This window comes from Diabrotica virgifera, chromosome 6 (assembly GCF_917563875.1).
Source record: "Diabrotica virgifera virgifera chromosome 6, PGI_DIABVI_V3a".
Lineage (NCBI taxonomy): Eukaryota > Metazoa > Arthropoda > Insecta > Coleoptera > Chrysomelidae > Diabrotica > Diabrotica virgifera.
In genome coordinates, this window is record NC_065448.1 from 165,282,502 (window position 1) to 165,304,306 (window position 21,805).

Genomic DNA, 21,805 nt, shown 5'->3' on the forward strand with positions numbered 1-21,805 from the left:
TGCTATATAATTAACGTTCCATGGGTTCCATGGGAATAAAATAATACGTTCCGTATTACTGCGCAGGACGGTGATCGTTCCATGGACGGTTCCTCGTTGTATTGGAACAAACCTATTTTCAAAGAAATAGACCAGGGCATTTAGCACTAAAATCGCCAGAATAAATCGATTTTTAAATACAGCAACTTGAGACTTACAACTTTTTTGCATTGTGTTTAGGATGATGTCATCAAAAACTCTACAATTGAAAAACGGGTGTAAATGCATAATTGCATTTTAAAGTGCATAAAATGTATCCAAAGCTCTGCATAAACATGTCACAATAAGTATATTAAGGGCCAGATTTTATTACTCAAGTGTTTTTGGAGTTGCTGAACACAACTATGCTATCAGAATCGAGCCCCAGAGCTTCTGGTGCCTAGGGTCACTGCTAATGCACCTGATCTGGAGGTTCGAGGCTAATCAGCACTAAATTGATGCAAATATGCAAACAGACTACTTGGAAGTCTTTGGAGATGCTGAACAAGAAACCATCAGAATCGACCCCCACAGCACATGGCGCCCAGAATCATTGCTAAGGCCCTTCATCTTCTGGAGTTTCGCTAAATGTATATTCTAAATTTAATGGTGGTCCACACAAAACTAGCCTAAGGTCGGAATGCAGACTGGTCCGCCATTTGGTGACCCCTGACCCTGACCCCTGGTATTCTTGTAGAGTGGGTATACTATATACAGTTCGCTGTTAGTTTTGATTGTTTTCCTGTCTTTGCTTATTAGGTCTGCCATAAATAACCGTAATAAAAAACATAAGCTTCTTTATTTTGTTAGCCTGGATATACTAGCCCAGACACATATGAATTGGACCAAAACCAATATGCAACACATATTTGTTTCTGAATCAAAATTTATTTAACTATTATAAATTAAATGAATATGATTATGCCTATTTTATACTATTTAGGTTTTGCAATTAATCAACAATATCTAATAACACACTAAGCATCAAAATTTAAGCACCATCTTAAAAATGGGACATTTTTAATGTCTCGTATTTCCTAAACTTGTTGTCCGATTTTAGTGATTTTTTAATATGTTATAGCTTTATTCTTCAAGAATATCGATGTAATATTGTTGCTAAACAGATATCATTGTATACCGGATGTAACAATGATAGTGTGTTTTTTTCTCAAAGTTTGGAACACCCTGTGGAATATTCTAGATTCTAGTGTATATAAAATATTGAAATTAAAACTCAACTGTAGCTTTAGGCTTTCTTAATATTTTGCTTTTTGATTCATTCGCTTATGTTGGATAATAAAAAAGTTAGGTACCTACTTTAACAACTAGCAACGTTCTATATCAATACAGGGTGTTTCTAAATAAGTGCGACAAACTTTAAGGGCTAACTCTGCATGAAAAAATAATGACCGTTTGATTTATAAACATATATGTCCGCAAATGCTTCGTTTCCGGGATACAGGATGTTGAATTTTTTCTTACAAACTGACGATTTATTTATTGCTCTAAAACCGGTTGAGATATGCAAATGAAATTTGGTAGGTTTTAAGAGGTAGTTATTGCGCATTTTTTGACATACAATTAAGAATTTTATATTCACCATTGGCGTGCATACGGGTCATATTACCCGTATACACGCCAATGTTGAATATAAAATTCTTAATTGTATGTCAAAAAATGCGCAATAACTACCTCTTATAACCTACTAAATTTCATTTGCATATCTCAACCAGTTTTAAAGCAATAAATAAATCGTCAGTTTGTAAGAAAACATTCAACATCCCGTATCTCGGAAATGAAGCATTTGCGGACATTTATTTTTATAAAGCAAACGGTCATTATTTTCATTCCGAATTACCCCTTAAAGTTTTTCGCAATTATTTAGAAATGAAATACCATATCCAATAGATAGACTATATCCCAGCTCCTCTCCACCAAGGCCGGCGTAGCTCAAGCGGTAGTATGCTTAACTCGCGTGCTGGTAGGCCGGAGTTCAAATCCCAGCGCCGACAAGAACAACTAGACATTTTTAAAATGTCTATAGGCCCCAGGTCGACTCAGCCTGAATAAAATGAGTACATTGGGTAAAACCAGGGGTAATAATAGGCGGTTAAAGCGTAGCACTGGCCCTGTTACCTTCCTTGTATACCGTAGGCCCTAGATATAGCAGACTACCCTGCTATAATCCCAAAGCAGCGTCTGCGATATAAAACGGGAGATTATTATATTATTTAGAAATATGTACCCTGTATTGAAGAAGAACGTTGCTAGTTGTTAAAGTACCTAACTTTTTTATTATCCAACATAAGCGAATGAATCAAAAAGCAAAATGTTAAGAAAGCCTAAGGTTACAGTTGAGTTATAATTTCAATATTTTATATACGCTAGAATATTACAGAGTGTTCCAAACTTTGAGGAAACAACACACTATCATTGTTACACCCGGTATACAATGACACTTGTCTGTTTTTGCAACAATATTATTACATCTATATTTTTGAAAAATAAAGCTATAACATATTAAAAAAAATCACTAAAATCGGAGAACAGGTTTAGGAAATACGAGACATCAAAAATGTCCCATTTTTAAGGTGGTGCGTTAATTTTGATGCTTAGTGTACTTACTTTTATCAACTGTAATAAATATGAAATAAACAAAAAGAAAAAGTATTGTGTATTGTACTAATATTTAGTCAAGAGTTACCAATGTGTAAAGTCACCCTTACATTTTAAAATGGTATCAATCTCTTTTGACGTAGGTAGTGCATACTAATGTTTGGTAGTAGGTAAGCTATTTGAAAGTTTAATGTAAATAAATTATGATCTACACACGATTTCGGAATCCACATTGTTCACCGGCTTCTTGTTGCTTTCTATTTAGTCTTTGTAGACGAGGGCATTTAGCACAAAATAAATAAATTTTTAAATACAGCACATAGAGACTTGCGGTTTTTTGCATTATGTTCAGGATGACGTCAGGAAAAAAGTCTACTATTCAAAAATGGGTGGAAATGCATAATTGCACTGTAAAGTGCATAAAATGCATCCAAAATTGCATAAGTATAAAAATAAAGTCAAAATCAGTATACTAAGGAACAAAATTTATTATTTGGGGGGTTTTTGGGGTCACTGAATACGATTACGCAATCAGAACTGATCCCCGGATCACCTGGTGCCCAAGGTCAGCGCAAGAGACGTCATCTTCTGGAGTTTTGATGGTTTTCGGCATTAAATCGATGCAAACGGATTACTCACGGCTTTTAGGGGTCACTAAGTACTAATTGACCTTAGGATCACCTGGTGCACAAGGCCACTGTAACGGACGTCATCTTCTGGAGTTTCGAGGGATTTCGGCACTAAATTGATGCAACTGGACTATTCGGGGGGTTTTTGAGGTGGTATGCACGAATATGCCAACACGAATATGCCATCAGAACAGACCTCTGGATCACGTGGTGCCCAAGGTCACTGCAAGGGACGTCACACAGTGTTCAAAATTGAAGGAAACGTGATCGAAAGTCCAAAAAAAAAATAAATCTGAGAATGCCGAAATTAAGGGGTTTGTTTGTACTACTCATGATGCAACTTTTCAGCAAAAATGGATTTTTTAAGTTTGTTAGGGCCAGATGTATTAATGATCAAAAGTACAAAATTCAATATAATTTTATACATCAAATTTAAATCCTCAGAATATGCCTTTTACTTTGATTATTACTTAATTTATGTTTATTGCCAATGTAAAAGTAATTATTGGAGATAAAAATACATACTTTAAAGATTAAAATGATATAGTTAGCTTCACGGAAAGGTGATTATAATTTTGATATAATCGGCTGTCTAAAAACCTATACAATTTTTGATAAAATTAATGTTTGACAGCGTATTACGTTTATTGTGCCATCTTGTGCCACGTTAAATCCTTCACTAGATGAAAGATTACAATGTAAGGAATACAAAAATATATAACACAAACTGCGGAAAACTGCGCAACTGAGTACATGGCGCATTGCATCGAGCGCTGCGCGCGTTTAGTCTGAATTAATTGCATTCGTATGTATTGTTTACATGTATGTCAAACACATGATATTTGTTGGGGTTGCGAAAAGAGATTTTAGTTTTGATGAAGTAGTGTTTTTGCTTAATAGAGAATATATTGTACATTAGTTTTATAAATAACTATATTAACAATTTATTGAAGTTATATTTCTTTAGGCGCGATTGGGAAAAATGTTGGGATTTGGAGTAAATGTAAATGTGCGCGAATTCATCAAAAATTGTTAGCTCTACGCGCAGATACGTTATAGGGGTTTTCAACGCTTCTCATTTGTTTCGAGCATTCGTCATAATTTGTCGCATAATCCGTGTATATTAATACACTAAGCAGCAAAATTAACGCACCACCTGTAAAATGGGACATTTTTGATGTCTCGAGTTTCCTAAACCTCTTGTCCGATTTAAGTTATTTAATATGTTATAGCCTTATTCTTTAACAATATCTCCGTAATAATATTGTTGCTAGACGGGTAAGATGTCATTATATACCGGGTGTACCAATAATACTGTGTTTTTTTCTAAAAGTATTGAGTATTTCTTACCACTCATAACACTGTTAAAAATATATATACAGAGTGTTTCATTAAGAATGTCCAATGTCTGAGTTGTAGATTCTAGACCTCGAAATATTAAGATTTAACCAAAATCACTTAAATAAAATATGGCTCCTTACAGAGTTACAGAGTGTTTTATTTAAAAATTTAAAAACTATGCTCAGTATTTTAAAACTATTCTACGTATCCTTCTCATACTTGACAGGCAGTGTAGGTACTATACACCCTATGAAATTATGTTAAATATCCGTTTCTAGTTAGTCCCAGAGGCGTACGAGATAGGGGGCAGTGAGGGGTTGACCCTTTCCAATTCCTACTCCACTGGCGGAATTTCCATTTTAGCGCAATTTTTCGATTCTTCAATATTCGCTATGTAAATAACATACTCCTCACACCTAACGATAAAATTATTCGTTTTCCAGATATTTGAACTTAAACAAGTAACGGCACAGACATTTTGAATAATGTATTGTGTCGCTTAATTTTAAAATATCTCGAAAACTTATGATTTTATCATTAATAATGAATAATATACTCTTCATTCTTAACGATAAAATCATTGGTAATAGAGATACTTGAAGTTTAAAATTAAGCGGCACAATACATTAATTAAATATCTGTGCCGTTACATGTTTAACTTCAAATATCTCGAAAATTGATGACTTTATCGTTGCGAATGAAGTGTATGTTATTTACATATATAGTATTGTAGAATCGAAAAATTATGCTAAAATGGCATTTCCGCCAGTAGCGTAGAATTTGGGAAGGCTCAACCATTCACTGTCCCCTGTCGTACGCCTCTGGTAATAGGCAGAAACGATTGTTTAACATAATTTTATAGGGTGTATAGTACCCACACTTTTTGCCAAGTATGAAAAGGATACGTCAAATAGTTTTAAACCAATGAGCAAAAATACTTTTTTAAATTTTTAAATAAAACACCCTGTAACTCTGTAACGAGCCACATTTTATTTAAGTGATTTGGGTTAAATCCTAATATTTTGAGATCTAGAATCTACAAATCAAATTGGACATTCTCAATGAAACACCCTGTATAACGATATTTTTTAAGTAATTCACCCCCTAATGAAGGGATGAAAACTAAAAAAAAACGACCCCTGTTATAATATACTCGTTATACGGTATAATACCTCAAATATTCCAAGTTTTCAGCCGGATCACTTTTACAGTTTAAACAAATTTAGTTTCGATCACGTTTTGACCAATTTTGAACACTGTGCGTCATCTTCTGCACTTTCGAGGGCTTTCGGTATTAAATTGGTGCAAACGGATTATTCGGGGGTTTTTGATGTCGCCAAATACGAATATGCCATCAGAATAGACCACCGGATTACCTGGTGCCCAAGGTCACAGCAAGGGACGTCATCTTCTGGAGTTTCGAGTGTTTTCGGCATTAAATTGATGTAAACGGATTACTCACGGGTTTTTTGGGGTCGGTAAACACGAATATGATATCAGAACTGAACTCCGGAGTACCTGGAGGGTCGCTACTAGTGCGCGTCATCTTCTGGGGTTTCGAGGGTTTTCGGCATTTAATTGATGCAAATGGATTACTGGAGGGATTTTGAGGTCGCTAAACACGAATATGCCATCAGAACCGACTCCCTGTGAACCTGGATCCCAAGGTCACTGCAAGGAACGTCCTCTTCTGGAGTTTTGAGAAATTTTGGTATTAAATTGATTCAAACGGAATACTTACGGGTTTTTGAGGTCGCCAAACACGAATATGCCATCACAAACAACCCCTGTGCACCTGGTGCCCAAGGTGACTACAAGGGACGTCATCTTCTGAAGTTTTAAGGAATTTCGGCATTAAATTCATGAAAATAAATTACTCGGTAGTTCTGCTGTCGGTAAACACTAACATGCCATCAAAACTGACCATCGTAGAACCTAGTGCCCAGGGTCACTTCAAGGGGCGTCATCCGCTAGGCGAGGTTTTCGGTACTATATTGATGCAAACAGATTACTTATAGGTTTTTGGGGATGCTGAACACGAATACCCCATCAGAACAAACACCGGAGGACTTGGTGCCTAAGGCACGGCAAACAGATTACTCACGGGTTTTTGGGGTTGCTAAACACAAATACGCCATCAGAAGAGACACCGGAGCATCTGGGCCTAAGGCATGTTATCCTCTGGAGTTTCGAGGGTTTTTGGCATTAAATAGATTCAAACGGATTACTCACCGGTTTTTGGGGTTGCTGAGGACAAATACGCCGTCAGAAGAAACACCGGAGCACCTGGTGCCTAAAGTATATCATCTTCCGAAATTTCTCGAAACTCCAGAAGATGACGTCCCTTGCAGTGACCCTGGGCACCAGGTGCTCGGTGGGTCTGTTCTAATGGCATATTCGTGTTTAGCGACCTCAAAAACTCTCCGAGTAATCCATTTGCATCCATTTTATGCCGAAAACCCTCGAAACTCTATAAGATGACGTGCCCTAGTAGCGATCCTGGTCACCAGATACTCTGGAGTTCAATTCTGATATCATATTCGTGTTTAGCAATCCCAAAAATACGTAAGTAATCCGTTTGCATCAATTTAATACCGAAAGCCCTCGAAACTCCAGAAGATGACGCCCGTCACAGTGAGCTTGGGCTCCAGGTGCACAGGGAGTCGGTGTTGATGGCATATTCGTGTTTAGCGACCTCAAAACCCCGTAAGTAATCCATTTGCATAAATTTGATACCGAAAGCCCTCGAAACTCCAGAAGATGACGTCTCTTATAGTGGCCTTGGGCACTAGGTGATCCTAAGGTCTATCCTGATGGCATCTTCGTGTTTAACCACTTCAAAAAGCCCCCGAGTAGTCCAGTTACATCAATTTAGTGCCGAAATTCCTCGAAACTCCAGAAGATGACGTGCCTTAGTAGCGACCCTGGGCACCAGGTACTCCGGAGATCAATTCTAATATCATATTCGTATTTAGCGACCCCTAAAACCCTTTTGAGTAATCCGTTTGATCGATTTAATGCCGAAAACCATCGAAACTCCAGAAGATGACGTCTCTTGCCGTGACCTTGGGCACCACGTGATCCGGGAATCTGTTCTGATGGCGTAATCGTATTCGGTTGCTCCAAAAACCCCCAAATAATAAATTTTGTTCCTTAGTTTACTGATTTTGACTTTATTTTTATATTTATGCAATTTTGGATGCATTTTATGCACTTTACAGTGCAATTATGCATTTCCACCCATTTTTGAATATGTAGTAGACTTTTTTCCTGACGTCATCCTAAACATAATGCAAAAAACTGCAAGTCTCTAGGTGCTGTATTTAAAAATTTATTTATTTGGGTGTTTTTAGTGCTAAATGCTCTGGTCTAATGATAACTTTTACATAATTAATCTGTTGAAAGTTGATGTTACTATACGCTGTGAGCTCGTACGTAGAGGGGATATTTATAAATTCGTGAGCGCCAGTAGTGACAAGTCTGTAAACGTTTACCGGAAATTTGACATAAATGTCAAAATGATTAATTTTAAATTAAAATTAAAAACATTAATTATAAAAAATATTAGTTGATCAAAGCTGTGGTTTATATTTTTACCTTAAATATACTTACGTTTTAAATACTGAAGTTGCGTTTTTTAATGTTCTGTAATATGTAATTATAAATTAATCTTGGCGCCATCTACATGATAATTGTGAAAGTATCCGAAGTAAGAAATTAATATTTCATCAATAGAACGTCAAAATGATTAGCAAAATCTTAAAAAAATCTGTTACAATTTAATTACTTTTTAGCGTTGTAAATATTAAGCGATAACAATTAAATAATAAATTTAAAAATTACCGGTGAAAGTTGAATTAGCAACCGCTAGGAGTATACGCTCTGAGCTTCGCTGGTGTCGCTCCTAGCGGTTACTAATTCAACTTTCACCGGTAATTTTTAAATTTATTATTTAATTGTTATGCTTAATATTTACAACGCTAAAAAGTAATTAAATTGTAATAGATTTTTTTAAGATTTTGCTAATCATTTTGACGTTCTATTGATGAAATATTAATTTCTTACTTCGGATACTTTCACAATTATGATGTAGATGGCGCCAATATTAATTTATAATTACATATTACAGAACATTCAATAACGCAAATTCAGTATTTAAAACGTAAGTATATTTAAGGTAAAAATATATACCACAGCTTTGATCAACTAATATTTTTTATAATTAATGTTTTTAATTTTAAATTAATCACTTTGACATTTATGTCAAATTTCCGGTAAACGTTTACAGACTTATCACTACTGGCGCTCACAAATTTATAAATATCCCCTCTACGTACGAGCTCACAGCGTATAATTCTCCTGTATTTATCATATACTAGCTGACCCGGCAGACTTCGTACTGCCTCAATAGATAAAAACAAACTTGTGTATACAATAAACTTAAAATAAACAAAAGGAATTCGTAATTAATAAACAAAAAATGCTCGATGTGAATGAGGTTTTATTATTATTTTTAATTAATTACACATGATGTTTGAAATAATAAAGTTTAGTTAGAAGTAACAAAATAAAGTTTGTAGAGCAACAGTTACAATCTTAAATTTGTTTATCTTATAATGAATATAACAGCTTTATTATATCTACATTCAAAACAACCCTCTATTTATGATTGGGTTCGGGGAGATTCCAAGTCTATAGGTGTTGATTAAATAAAATTAAATTCAATTAAAATTAAATAAAAAAGTAAATGAAGTAAATTAAAATTAAATGAAATTGAATAAACGTAAATAAAAATAACTAAAACTGAATAAAATTAAATACAAATAATAAATAAATTAAAAAATAATAATAAAATTAAATAAAAGAAAATATAGTCTAATAAAAATAAATAAAATTTAATAAAATGAAATAAATAAAATAAACGAAAATAAATAAAATACTTAAATTAAATAAAATTAAACAAAATGAATTAGAATTAAATAAAATTTTATAATTTGCTGCTTGTTCTTTTCGTGTGCTCAGAATTTTTCTCCTGCTTACGGTTCCGTTTAGAGATATTTTTTGAAAATTTCGCAAGATTAAAAAATTCATATTTTGTCCAATTTGAGTCCCAAAGTTAAACTGTTCCACTTCTCTTCTATGAAATTTGTCGCTCGTTCTTCTTCTGTCCTCAGAATATTGCTACGGCTTGAGATATTGTATTTCGGACACCGATTGTGCTAGAGAAAAAATTTTAGTACGCTTTTGCTCGGAATTCAGCAAGGAGTCTACCTACTTAATTTCATATCTTTCACGTCATTATTGTGAGAGTTACGGCGTCATGGGCAACCCCCTAATGACGTACGGGTATGAAATATAGACAGCAACCTACTCCCAGTCCAGTCCAATATACCTGCAAAATTTCATAAAAATCGGTCAAGTCGTTTCGGAGGAGTATGGTAACAGACACTGCGACCGGAGAATTTTTATATAGATGTAAAATATTTAAATGGCTATTAAAAAATAACGGTCCGAGATAGAAAATTGAAAATTTAGGATTATATGTATCTTTTGCTTCTACATCTCATAAAAATAGTAAACAACGGTTTTTCCAAAAATTAAAAAAATATATCAGGGGGCAACCCCTCTTATGACGTACGCGTATGAAACTCCATATTATCCTATTCCCAGTCCGCTCGAATATACGTGTAAAATTTCATACAGATCTGTTCAGTCGTTCTCGAGTTATAAATGGTGTAACTAACATAACCTCGACTTTCTTTTATATATTAGATGTAAAATATTTAAATGGCTATTAAAAAATAACGGTCTGAGACAGAAAATTGAAAATTTAGGATTGTATGTATCTTTTGCTTCTACATCTCATAAAAATAGTAAAAAACGGTTTTTCCAAAAATTAAAAAAATATATACCTCAACCATCAGATATAAAATTTTATGAATGTTATACGAGGTATGTCAAATAATTCGAATTTCACTCAAGAGTAAAGTAGCTTTATTTTTCACAATTTTGAAAATTTCTATTATGAAAAGTTGTTTGAAATTAAAAACTATATTGTAATATGCATTTACATCCTTCTTATTGAAAAAAACAGTTTTTTTGAAAAATTACATTATTTTCAATTATTTCAATTTTGATAACTCTTTTATTATTAATTTTACGAAAAAAAGTGATTCTTAATAAAAAGTTCTGGATAGTCTAGAACCTAAAATACAACCATCTTATTTCAAATTTTATCAATTTTATACGAGGTATGTCAAAAAAGATAAATTTAGATCAAAAGTAAAGTACCTTTATAGTTCAGAATATTTCAATTAGAAGGATGTAATTACATACTGAAACATAGTTTTTAATTCTAAATAACTTTTCATAATAACAATTTTCGGTATTGTGAGAAATAAACGTATTTTACTCTTGAGCGAAATTCATATTTTTTGACATACCTCGTATAAAATTGATAAAATTTGACATATGATGGTTGTATTTTAGGGTTTAGACCATACAGAATTTTTCAATAAGAATAACTTTTTTTCGTAAAATTAATAATAAAAGAGTTATCTGAATTGAAATAACTGTAAATAATGTTACGTTATCCATAATTTTTCAAAAAAATTATTTTTCAATTAGAAGGATGTAATTGCATACTAGAACATATTTTTTAATTCCAAACAACTTTTCATAATAGCAAATTTCAATATAGTAAGAAATAAAGCTACTTTACTCTTGAGTGAAATTCAAACTTTTTGACATACCTCGTATAATATTCAAAAAATTTGATATTTGATAGTTAAATATTAGGTTTTGGACCATGCAGAGCTTTTTATGAAGAGTAACTTTTTTTCGTAAAACTAATAATAAAAAAGTTCTCCATATGGATACAACTTACAGGGACATACTGTATATAGATTGTTCGTTCTCCCTTGTTATTAGAAATCCTCTTTTCCACTTGTCTAGTATCTTTTGCATGTTATTCCCTTATGAAACAATGTGTTCCCATTATTCTTCTGTTATTATTTCGAAGTAGGTACATTCAATTCAATGTTTTGGACGAATATTTCTCTTTTTCTATGTACCTAAATATTATTTTGTTGACCAAGTTTATGTTCCTTACATAATACTCTCCATCTTCGTCGGTTTTCTTTTCTATTTCCTTCTTTCACCCTATGTATTTACCTGTTCTCTTTTCTCTATTGCTTCCATAATGTGTGTATATGATTCTTCTATCCACAGAAGAGAGATTACTGGCCAGAAATGGTGAAACACATTACATGACGCCACTACATTCTTACGAACGAGAAAATATAGAGGAGGACGCTTCTTGTATGTTTTCATATTGGTTTTCTTGCATCTTGTTCTCTAGTATTTTCTGATATATTCTTATGCTTACATACCCTTCTTACATAAACATTTTTCTTATATTATATCTATAACCTATATTATATAATAGTATGTTCGTTGTTGTTAATCAAATACATACAGTATGGTGCAAATGAAAGGAATAAATTTATTATTTCGTAAACCGGCGACTTTAAGAAAAAATCCCGAAACCGGTCGATTTTTATTTTTAAATTATATTCTGACATATATGTCATAATAGTGGCGTCATCCATCTGGGCGTGATGACGTAATGGATGATTTTTTTAAATGAGAATAGGGTGTTCAAAAAAATATTTTAAATTAAATTATTTGACAAAAAAAGAAGAATGTATGTAATTTATTTAATTCAAAATACATTCTACTGCTGTCAGCAATTAGAAAAAAAATATTTATATCACAAATAAACATTGCTTTTCGCTTAAATTAAATGTTCAAACTTCCAAGAAGCAGGTGGCTGGCGGGAGCTAGCTTGAACATTGAATTTAATCGAAATTCATTTCGAAAAATGCATTTTGAATTAAGGGGATGGGTACGTATTTTCGGCTGCAATGCTATTCAAATGGGGATTCATTTTTTTCGAATCCTGAGAAAACTAATAAGTATTTTTGAAAAATTTAAACGCAGAATGAAAGATTACGTTATTAGCGAGGGCCGAAAATCCCTGAGAACTTCTATAATGTTTATTTTAATAAGTTACAGGGGTGAAAAACTAAGAGAAAATTTAGTGTGATTTTTAATTTCAAATATCTCATTCAAAATAAACTTTTTTATTTATTCTAAGGGACTTTCGGCCCTCGGTAATAATTTAGTCTTTCATTCTGCGTTTAAATTTTTCAAAAATATTTATAGACCATTAAGGATCTGTTTTTAGGTGGATGTGAGAGGTGGCATTCAGATTTTTGCGGATAAAGTTAGGTGATAACTTCGTTAATAATAATTGATTTATGCTCCTTCTCAAATATGCCCGGAACATTAATAAAAAAAAAATAAAATATTTAAAAATTTCAAAAAATTTCGTTTTTTTTTCTACTTTTTTTGCTTATAACTTTAAAACGATTCATTTTGGAACAAAGTCGTATAAGAATAAAACAAAGATAATTAAATTTTCTATCAGATGCGATTGGTTAAAAATGTCTTAATTTGTCATCCTTGCTGCAAAATAGCAATAAATATAAAATAAGGGGGCAAAACAAGCCTGTCCTTATTCAATGATTTTCCATCACTTAGGTTACACTTGAAACCTTCCTAATTCGCTTAGAAAATTTTTGTAATGTGCTAAAACCGTACACCAAATTTCATTAAAATTGACTTACTAGATTTTAAATAATAATTTTGCAATCTAAACTTTTTTTAAAAAATTAAAATTTTTTAAAATCTTGCACAACTAAAACTAGAACATACAAAGATTTGTCAATTTTTTTACATATAAAGAAGCACTCCACCTATCTAATGCACTTTACAGAATTGAAATCGGATTGTTTAAGCAGCCTCAGCAATGTTTTAAAGTTATAAACAATTTTTTGGCTTATAAACAAATTAGTCCTGTTGCCAGGAGGGTGTGCTACGGGCTCCTTTATTTAGATGGACTTAACCAAGATTTTTATGTATTTTTTGACCCGTAGAACACGATTTTTTTTGGGTACCAGGTGATCCGGATGTCGATAAGATTGTTATAAACAAAGAACTTGAGGAATTACATAACATCGATTTTTCGCAAAATAAAATATTTTTTTGTATTTCTTGGGTAATTCTAAGCAAGAAATGTTCTTACAAGTTTTTTCGTAGGATGCATAGTTTTCGAGATAAACGCAGTGAAACTTTCAAAAATTCGAAAAATTGCAATTTTTGAACGCCAATAACTTTTGATTAAAAAATAAAATAGCAATTCTGCTGACAGCATTTGAAAGTTTAAGTCAAATTATACCGGTTTTAATTATTTGCATTGCTAAAAATAAATTTTTTTTATTATTAAACAAAGCTATTTGTTTATAAGCCAAAAAAATGTTTATAAGTTTAAAACATTGCTGAGGCCCCTTAAATAATCCGATTTTAATTCTGTAAAGTGTATTAGATAGGTAGAGCACCTCTTCATATGTAAAAAAATTAGACAACTTCTAAATGGCCTACTTTTTGTTCAGAAAGATTTTAAAAAATTTGAACTTTTTTAAAAACATTTAGATTGCAAATTTATTATGCAAAATCTATTAGGTCGATTTTAACGAAATTTGGTACACGGTTTAAGTATATTACAAAGAATTTCCTAAGCGAATTACTAAGGTTCTAAGTGCCACCAAAGTGGTTAAAAACATTGAATAACAACAGGCGTATTTTGCCCCCTTATTTTGTATTTATTGCTATATTGCAGAAAAGGTAATACGTTAAGACATTTTTGACTAGTCGTATATCATACAAAATTCAATTATCTTTATTTTATTTCTCTACGACTTTGTTCCAAAACGAATCGTTTTAAAGTTATAAGCAAAGAAAACAGAAAAAAATCGACGTTTTTCGAAATTTTTAAATATTTTAATTTTTTTTTTAATGTTCCGGGCATATTTGAGAAGGAGCATAAGTCAATTATTATTACTGAAGGTGTCACCTAACTTTATCTGCAAAAATCCGAATGCCACCTTTCACATCCAAAAATAGACGTTTTTTCACAGATCCTTACTGGTCTATTATTGGTTTTTTCAGGATTCGAAAAAAATGAACACAATGTCCGTGGTAATATTTTCCGAATTTATCTTTGTCTTACAACGCACTCAGTCGAATAGAATATTGTCAGCATATTGTCAGTCAGACAATGACAATCAGTGACAATTTTAAATATTTGGCATCGGGAATATTTTGACTTGTTGATTAAATAATATTGATATATAGTGTATTTAGTAAATAATTAATTTAAGACGTGAACTTAATAAAAAGTTATTTATTGTGTATTATTTGTGAAAGATCCAAGCAGAGAATACATCAGGATAATACAGTGATGAGCGCACTAATAACCGGCAAAATAACGCAAAAGATGGAAAACATATATTAAGCTGTGAGATAAAAAGAGATGAACCTAGTGGAGGTGTTAAATTTAGCGATAGTAACTTATAGATTGAAATTATATTGATTGTTTCCCACCTTTAGACGTATCGGACGAATTTGAGAAATGCCACTGTCACAGTGACAGCTTTAGTTGACATACTCCTCTGATATGTCTAAAGGTGGGAAACAATCAATATAATGTCAATTTATATGTTACTAGCGCTAAATTTAACAACTCTACTAGTTTTATTTCTTTTTATGTTACAATTTAATATGTTTTCCATCTTTTGCGCTATTTTGCCGGTTATTAGCACGCTCATCACTGTATATTCTGTGATCCAAGTATTTTGTTGTTAAAGATGTTCAAAATTGTAAGCGTTCCATAGTAACAATATATTATTCAAAAATCACTTTAACACTTTTCCTCTTTTCTCGATTGAGTATTAGTTTTTGTTGTACATATAAATTATTACAATCACTGAATACATAGTTAGTGAAAAAATTATCACATTTATTAACTGGATTAATAATTTGCAATTATACAAATAACAGTTATCCAAGAACATTCAAAAGCCATCTCTTTAAGTTAATGATGACATTTTCAAGTAGAATGACATTCTAGTAATGTTTACATATCCATACCAGTGTGAATTTTACTACACGTAATTTGGGGTGTAAAGACAGAAAAAGTAGGGATAGCCGTAAAATATTTGCGAATTATGTACCGATGGCCTTAAATAAATTACATACATTCTTCTTTTTTTTTGTCAATTGATTTAATTAAAAAACTTTTTTTGGACACGCTGTATAAATAATTATGTAAATGTTTATATTACTGTATAGAGAATTGAATGACCTTTCAAATGAGCTAGCACACGAGCCCTATTCACATGTAAAAAATCATCGATTACGTCATCACGCCCAGATGGATGACTTCACCAGTATAACATACCTACATGCCAAAATATTATAATTTAAAAATAAAAATCGACCTGTTTCGGGATTTTTCTTTAAAGTTGCCGGTTTACGAAATAACGAATTTATTCCTTTCATTTGCACCATACTGTATATAAATGATCTGTATTAATTTATTGTGTATTATAGATTAACTTTTTTTTCAGATGTCATCTTTATTATCTGCGGAAATATCTGCTACTTGCAATGCACTGGGATATTTTGATGAAAAAACTAATAAATATTATGCTGATACAAATACTCTGGAAACAGTCAAGGATCTTATTCGTTACCTGAGGAGAGATGATGACGTCCACACTATTAGAAGACAATTAGGTGACACAAACGTTTTAACAACTGATCTTTTACCTCTATTAAAAAGTTATCATGAAGAAAGTGATCTATTTGATGTTCTGTTACGACTGATAATGAATTTAACTACCCCTCCTTTGTTACTGTTTAATTTTGAGATACCAACAGATTCAGTCTTACGAAATCACTATCTTGACTTGGAAGACCACTTGAAGTCATACAAAAAAGCTTTTGTGGATGAGGGTGTATGGGCTGTTTTTAGTACACATCTCAGTAAAATCCTCGACATTGATTACACGGATAGAGGGGATGAGAATGGCGTTAAGATAGAAAGAGTTTTAGTTCTTATAAGAAATATTATGTTTGTTCCTGCTGATATGATGGAAAATAGACCTGATAATGACGCTAGTATTCACGATCAAGTTTTATGGGCACTTCACCACTCTGGTTTATTGGATATTATTTTATATATTACTACAAATCCTGCGGAGCAAGGTTATTATATGTATATATTAGAAATTATGTTCTTCATGCTGAAAGGACAAAAGCCTAATGAACTAGCCAGTGCAGCTTTACAGCGAAGTCAAGGTGAAAAAATCAGAGATGAGGCAGAATTAGTTAATATAAGGCACACTGAACAAAGTATAAAGCAAAATAAAGCTAAAAAGTATGTAAGCTCAAGACATTCCAGGTTTGGAGGGACTTTTGTTGTTAAATCCATGAAAAGTATTACAGATAATGATTTAATTTCTCATAGACCTCTTAATAAATTAGATTCTTTAAATTTTGATACTAACAAAAGACAGAAAAAAGTTCCTAGGAATAGAGCGCCTCTGCATGATAATAAAATTGAGAGAAGGTCGGCATTTACTATTAGACTATTTTTAAAAGAATTTTGTATAGAATATCTGAATGGTGCTTATAACAATATGATGCAGTATGTAAAGGGAGTTTTAGTAAGAAGTGGTGGGGACAATCATGATGAGTCATATTATCTGTGGGCCCTAAGTTTTTTCATGTCTTTTAATAGATCTTACAAATTCGAAGTTAAACTAGTCAGTGAAACCTTGTCTGTACAAACTTTCCATTTTGTTCAACAACAAAGCGAAAATTATTTAGATCTCATGAAAACTGACAAAAAGAAATTATTAATCTGGTCAACAAGACTGCACACAGCATTGTTAAGCTATAAAGAACTATTATCAACACTTTTTGTTATGGATAAATCTTCCGATAATGTAGTCAATGAATCTTCCAAAGTTATCAAGAGTAATATTTTTTACCTACCGGAGTACAGAGAGTTCATAATAAGTTTACTAATTATGTATGATGAATTAAAAATGACTGATCTGTATTTAAAAGACTTGATGGAAACTCAGCATTTATTTGTAAAAATGTTTGAGACATACTGCAAATCAGAAGGTTCAATTGTAGTAAAACAAAAAACAAAAGGAAAGAAAAAGAAACAAACTAAAAATACCACCAGTTCAAATGGTCCAACTGAACTGAACTTGGATGAAATGTGGGATAAAGCGAGCTTGGAACTGTCAGCAATTATAGAATCTGGTGGGGAGTTTCTAACAGATGCTCCATTTGATGCTACCTTAGACGTACCTATTGATGACCAAAAAGGTATGGCGATGAAAAAAATTCAAAGTAAATTGAGACATTCCGAGTATGAAAGTGCCATAGGCTTGATGAGGGCTGCTAGAGAAGTTTGGCCAGAAAATAATTCCTTCGGAAATGATAACATGACAACTGAAGAGGAATTTCTTGCTTTAAGAGATGTTTTCTATGCCGATCTTGGTGATAATCATGTAGAAAATACATCTCATGCTGATAGTTACGATGAGGAGGAAGAAGATGAGGATTCAGATGAACCATCAAGGCCTCAAGAAAAGGAAGTTAATTTTAATTTTAATGACTTCCTTGGTCGGTTGGTACATCCAAAAATTGTAAGAGCTGCTGCTTATGCTTTAAAAACTTTTGAAACTAATTCGGTTAACACAAATTATGCTATATTGAAATTAATGCATAGAATAGCTTTTGATTGCAAATGCTATGTTATGATGTTTCAACTCAGTCTATTTAGAACGTTCCAAAAAATATTTTCTTTGAAGAATTTACCTCAATATAAGGAGTTGGTGAAGTTTGCGATATACATACTACGGGAGTTCTTTAAAACAACCCAAACAAACGACAAAGTATACGTTGAAGTTCTCTTTTGGAAACATAAGAAAGATGCATATGAAATTGAACATGGGTATGGTACTACTGAAAAATCGAGTGCAGCGCTTGGCAAATTTTGGACAGAAGAAGAAGAAAATGAGTTAAGAGTATTATTCATAGAACATCGAGATAAGCAAATTGAAGAGGATGTCGTTGATTGGATTTTAAGTAACTTAGTTAACCAAACGAGATCAAGAAGAATGGTACTGAAAAAATTAAAAGAGTTGGATATCCTGGAAAATTACTCAAAGCAGGGTAAAAGTAGACGTAATAATTCCCTGTACTGGACTGCAGAAGAAGAGTCGCAGTTATGTGAATTATATTCTGAATTTAAAGATACTCCAGATACATTGAATTGTATAATAAGTGGATTAACCATTCCTAGGCCTAAAAATAAAATTATAGATAAGTTGTTAACATTGGGATTAATTCAAGATAAACGTGATTTAAAAAAGAAAAGCAGGACTAAAAGTAACAAAAAGGAAGAGTCTGATGATATCTTAAGTAGCGATTCTGATTCTGATGCCCCTAGCACTTCAAAGCGTGTTCCTGTCAAAAGTAAATCGAAAAGCACTTCTAAAAAACGAAGACCTGTTACAGTTACTGCTGGAAAGGAAGCAATTATAAAACTACTTAAAGAAAATATAATTGCAGGAAGAGAAAGTGCTTTAACTTGGTTAAAAGAAAGCATATTTGATGTTATTGATGATTTTGAAGAGGACCATGAAGGAATTCCTTTGGTACCTTTGGATGAAGGTGTAGAAAATGCTCTAGAGACGGAAGATTTCCAAAAATTGCTAAGGTCTTTTGGGTTTTCAGCGCCGTTTGATGAACAAGAAACCTATTGGAGGATACCAAGCCACATTAAGCTTAATACTTTAAAAGATCACTATGAATTGATTACAACAGGTCTAGATAATAACTTGCCCGACGATAATGAGCAAAATCCTGAGAACAACAGTTCTCAGGAGTCTCCATCTAGAACTGGGAGACGAACTCGAATTACATCTTCTTCGGATGATGACAGTGAGGTCGAGAAAGATTTACCTGTTGCAGACAATAATAAATCAAATTCAAATATTAATTATAACTCTGATGAAAGCGAACATGAGATTCCAAATCAACATAAACCATCTCGAACTAAAATAATCTCCGAAAGTGATGATAGTGATACGGAACGGTTAATTATCAATGAAAATTCACTAAATGACGATGACAATGTCACAGACGTAACAAAACGTAGCAGGACAAATTCCGAATCTGATAGTCCGCCTGTCAAACGAAGTAAAACTGAAGATTGACAAATACAATACACTTGATAGGCGTAAGGTCATATAAATTATTTTTATGTATTTTTTTTAATATTTGTATAAATATATGTTTTATTTTAAGATTTTTCTTTATTTTAATAGTTAGACCTCAAATGCTGCATATCATTTAGAACAAACGTACTAAACGGTAATGTAACTATATAGTCCCATTAAAGCTATAACTGTTTTCACTTTATTCTATTTTATGTGGGAATCAGCTGGTATTATTAATCTTTTTTTACTATGGTGTTTTCATATTGTCCACTTTTATTCTCCATTCTTTCGTATTTACCATTTTATTTTTATTTGTTATCTTAAACTTAATTTTTCTCCCATTATCTCCATTGTATCGGGTGTCCCAATAAGAATGGCTCTCGGCCATATCTCAGGAACCGTTTATAGTACAGCTTTGAGAAAAAAATATTTATAACAAAAGTTGCCTCGGAAAAAGCCTGTAAATTATTTTCATAATTGTAGGTCCACCGCTAGAGGGCGTAATTGAATATCAAAAGTTAAAAAATCTAAATTTTACAAAATTTACCCAATGACAGGGCACTGGAAATTAAATTATCGTATTCTTCACAAAATTACGCGCATATTTGATTTCACAAGTTTAAGTCTACCATTGCAAATAAGAGGTGGGGGTGAGTGGGAACCTTCTTATGAAAAAATGGCTGTAAGTCCGGTTCTGCTAAATCGAATATTGCATACTTGGCCTTGTTGAAAACAGCTCTTTTTCGTCAATGTAATTGTCTTATTTTCGAAATAGCCTAATAAGTAATATGCACGCTAGGAGGCGTTATTTAATTATTTTCAGAAATCTAGTTTTCTTTGGAAAATATTAAATACAAGTATGCATTTTTAATCCTCTATTACAAAATTAGAACAAATTAGCAACATAATACTGAAAACCGCATGTTGATATCTTTTTTCTATCTCGAGATATCTTAAGAAACGTGTAAATTTTAAACAACTGTTAATGTCACCGGTAAACCAAGTTAAGGAAAAGTAATGTGCTATGGAAAAAACAAAGAAACATTTTCCAGACGTAAACGTATATAATTAATTTAATCAACAATAAAACAAACAACACTATAAAATATAACAAAGAAATAAAAGCAACTACTTACTTAGTGACGACATAAATGTTCAAATTGTTGCCCATCATTTTCGATGCAAGCATTTACTCTTTCAAGAGTAGATTGAACAACAGGCTCAATTTCTGCTTTCGCAATGCTTTCAATGGCGTTTCGTATTTTCTAGATCATGTTTTCTTGCGTAGTGGGCCTAGCGGCAAAAACAAGGTCTTTAATCCGTCCCCATAAATAAAAGTCTAAAACAGTTAAATCTGTTGCTATTCAATCTACTCTTGAAAGAGTAAATAATGCTGGCATCGAAAATGATGGGCAACAATTTGAACATTAAATTTAGGCAGTCACTAAGACTAAGTAAGTAGTTGCTTTTATTTCTTTGTTATATTTTATAGTGTTGTTTGTCTTATTGTTGTTTAAATTAATTATATACGTTTACGTCTGGAAAATGTTTCTTTGTTTTTTCCATAGCACACTACTTTTCCTTAACTTCGTTTACCGGTGACATTAACAGTTGTTTAAAATTTACACGTTTCTTAAGATATCTTGAGATAGAAAAAAGGTATCGTTATGCGGTTTTCGGTATTATGTTGCTAATTTGGTCTAATTTTGTAATACAGGATTAAAAATGCATACTTGTATTTAATATTTTCCAAAGAAAACTAGATTTCTGAAAATAATTAAATAAGGCCTCCTAGGTTGCATATTACTTATTAGTCTATTTCGAAAATAAGACACTTACATTGAAAAAAAAGAGCTGTTTTCAACAAGACCAAGTACGCAATATTCGATTTAACAGAACCGGACTTACAGCCATTTTTTCATAACAAGGTTCCCACTCACCCCCACCTCTTATTTGCAAAGGTAGACTTAAACTTGTGAAATTAAATATGCG

General features: G+C 32.3%; 2 protein-coding genes across 2 annotated transcripts in view; one reads left to right on the forward strand and one right to left on the reverse strand.

Annotated features, from left to right (window-relative positions):
• The window catches only part of LOC114334795 (protein timeless homolog), a 43,751-nt gene extending 23,851 nt beyond the window's left edge, over positions 1-19,900 (forward strand). Inside the window, exon 2 of the mRNA XM_028284889.2 lies at positions 16,136-19,900. Within this exon, the coding sequence (XP_028140690.1) occupies positions 16,136-19,810 (3,675 nt within the window). The 3' untranslated portion in view covers positions 19,811-19,900. The remainder of the gene's footprint in view (positions 1-16,135) is intronic.
• LOC114342278 (nitrilase and fragile histidine triad fusion protein NitFhit) overlaps positions 1-21,805 on the reverse strand; it is a 368,011-nt gene that overhangs the window by 232,483 nt on the left and 113,723 nt on the right. The window lies entirely within an intron of this gene.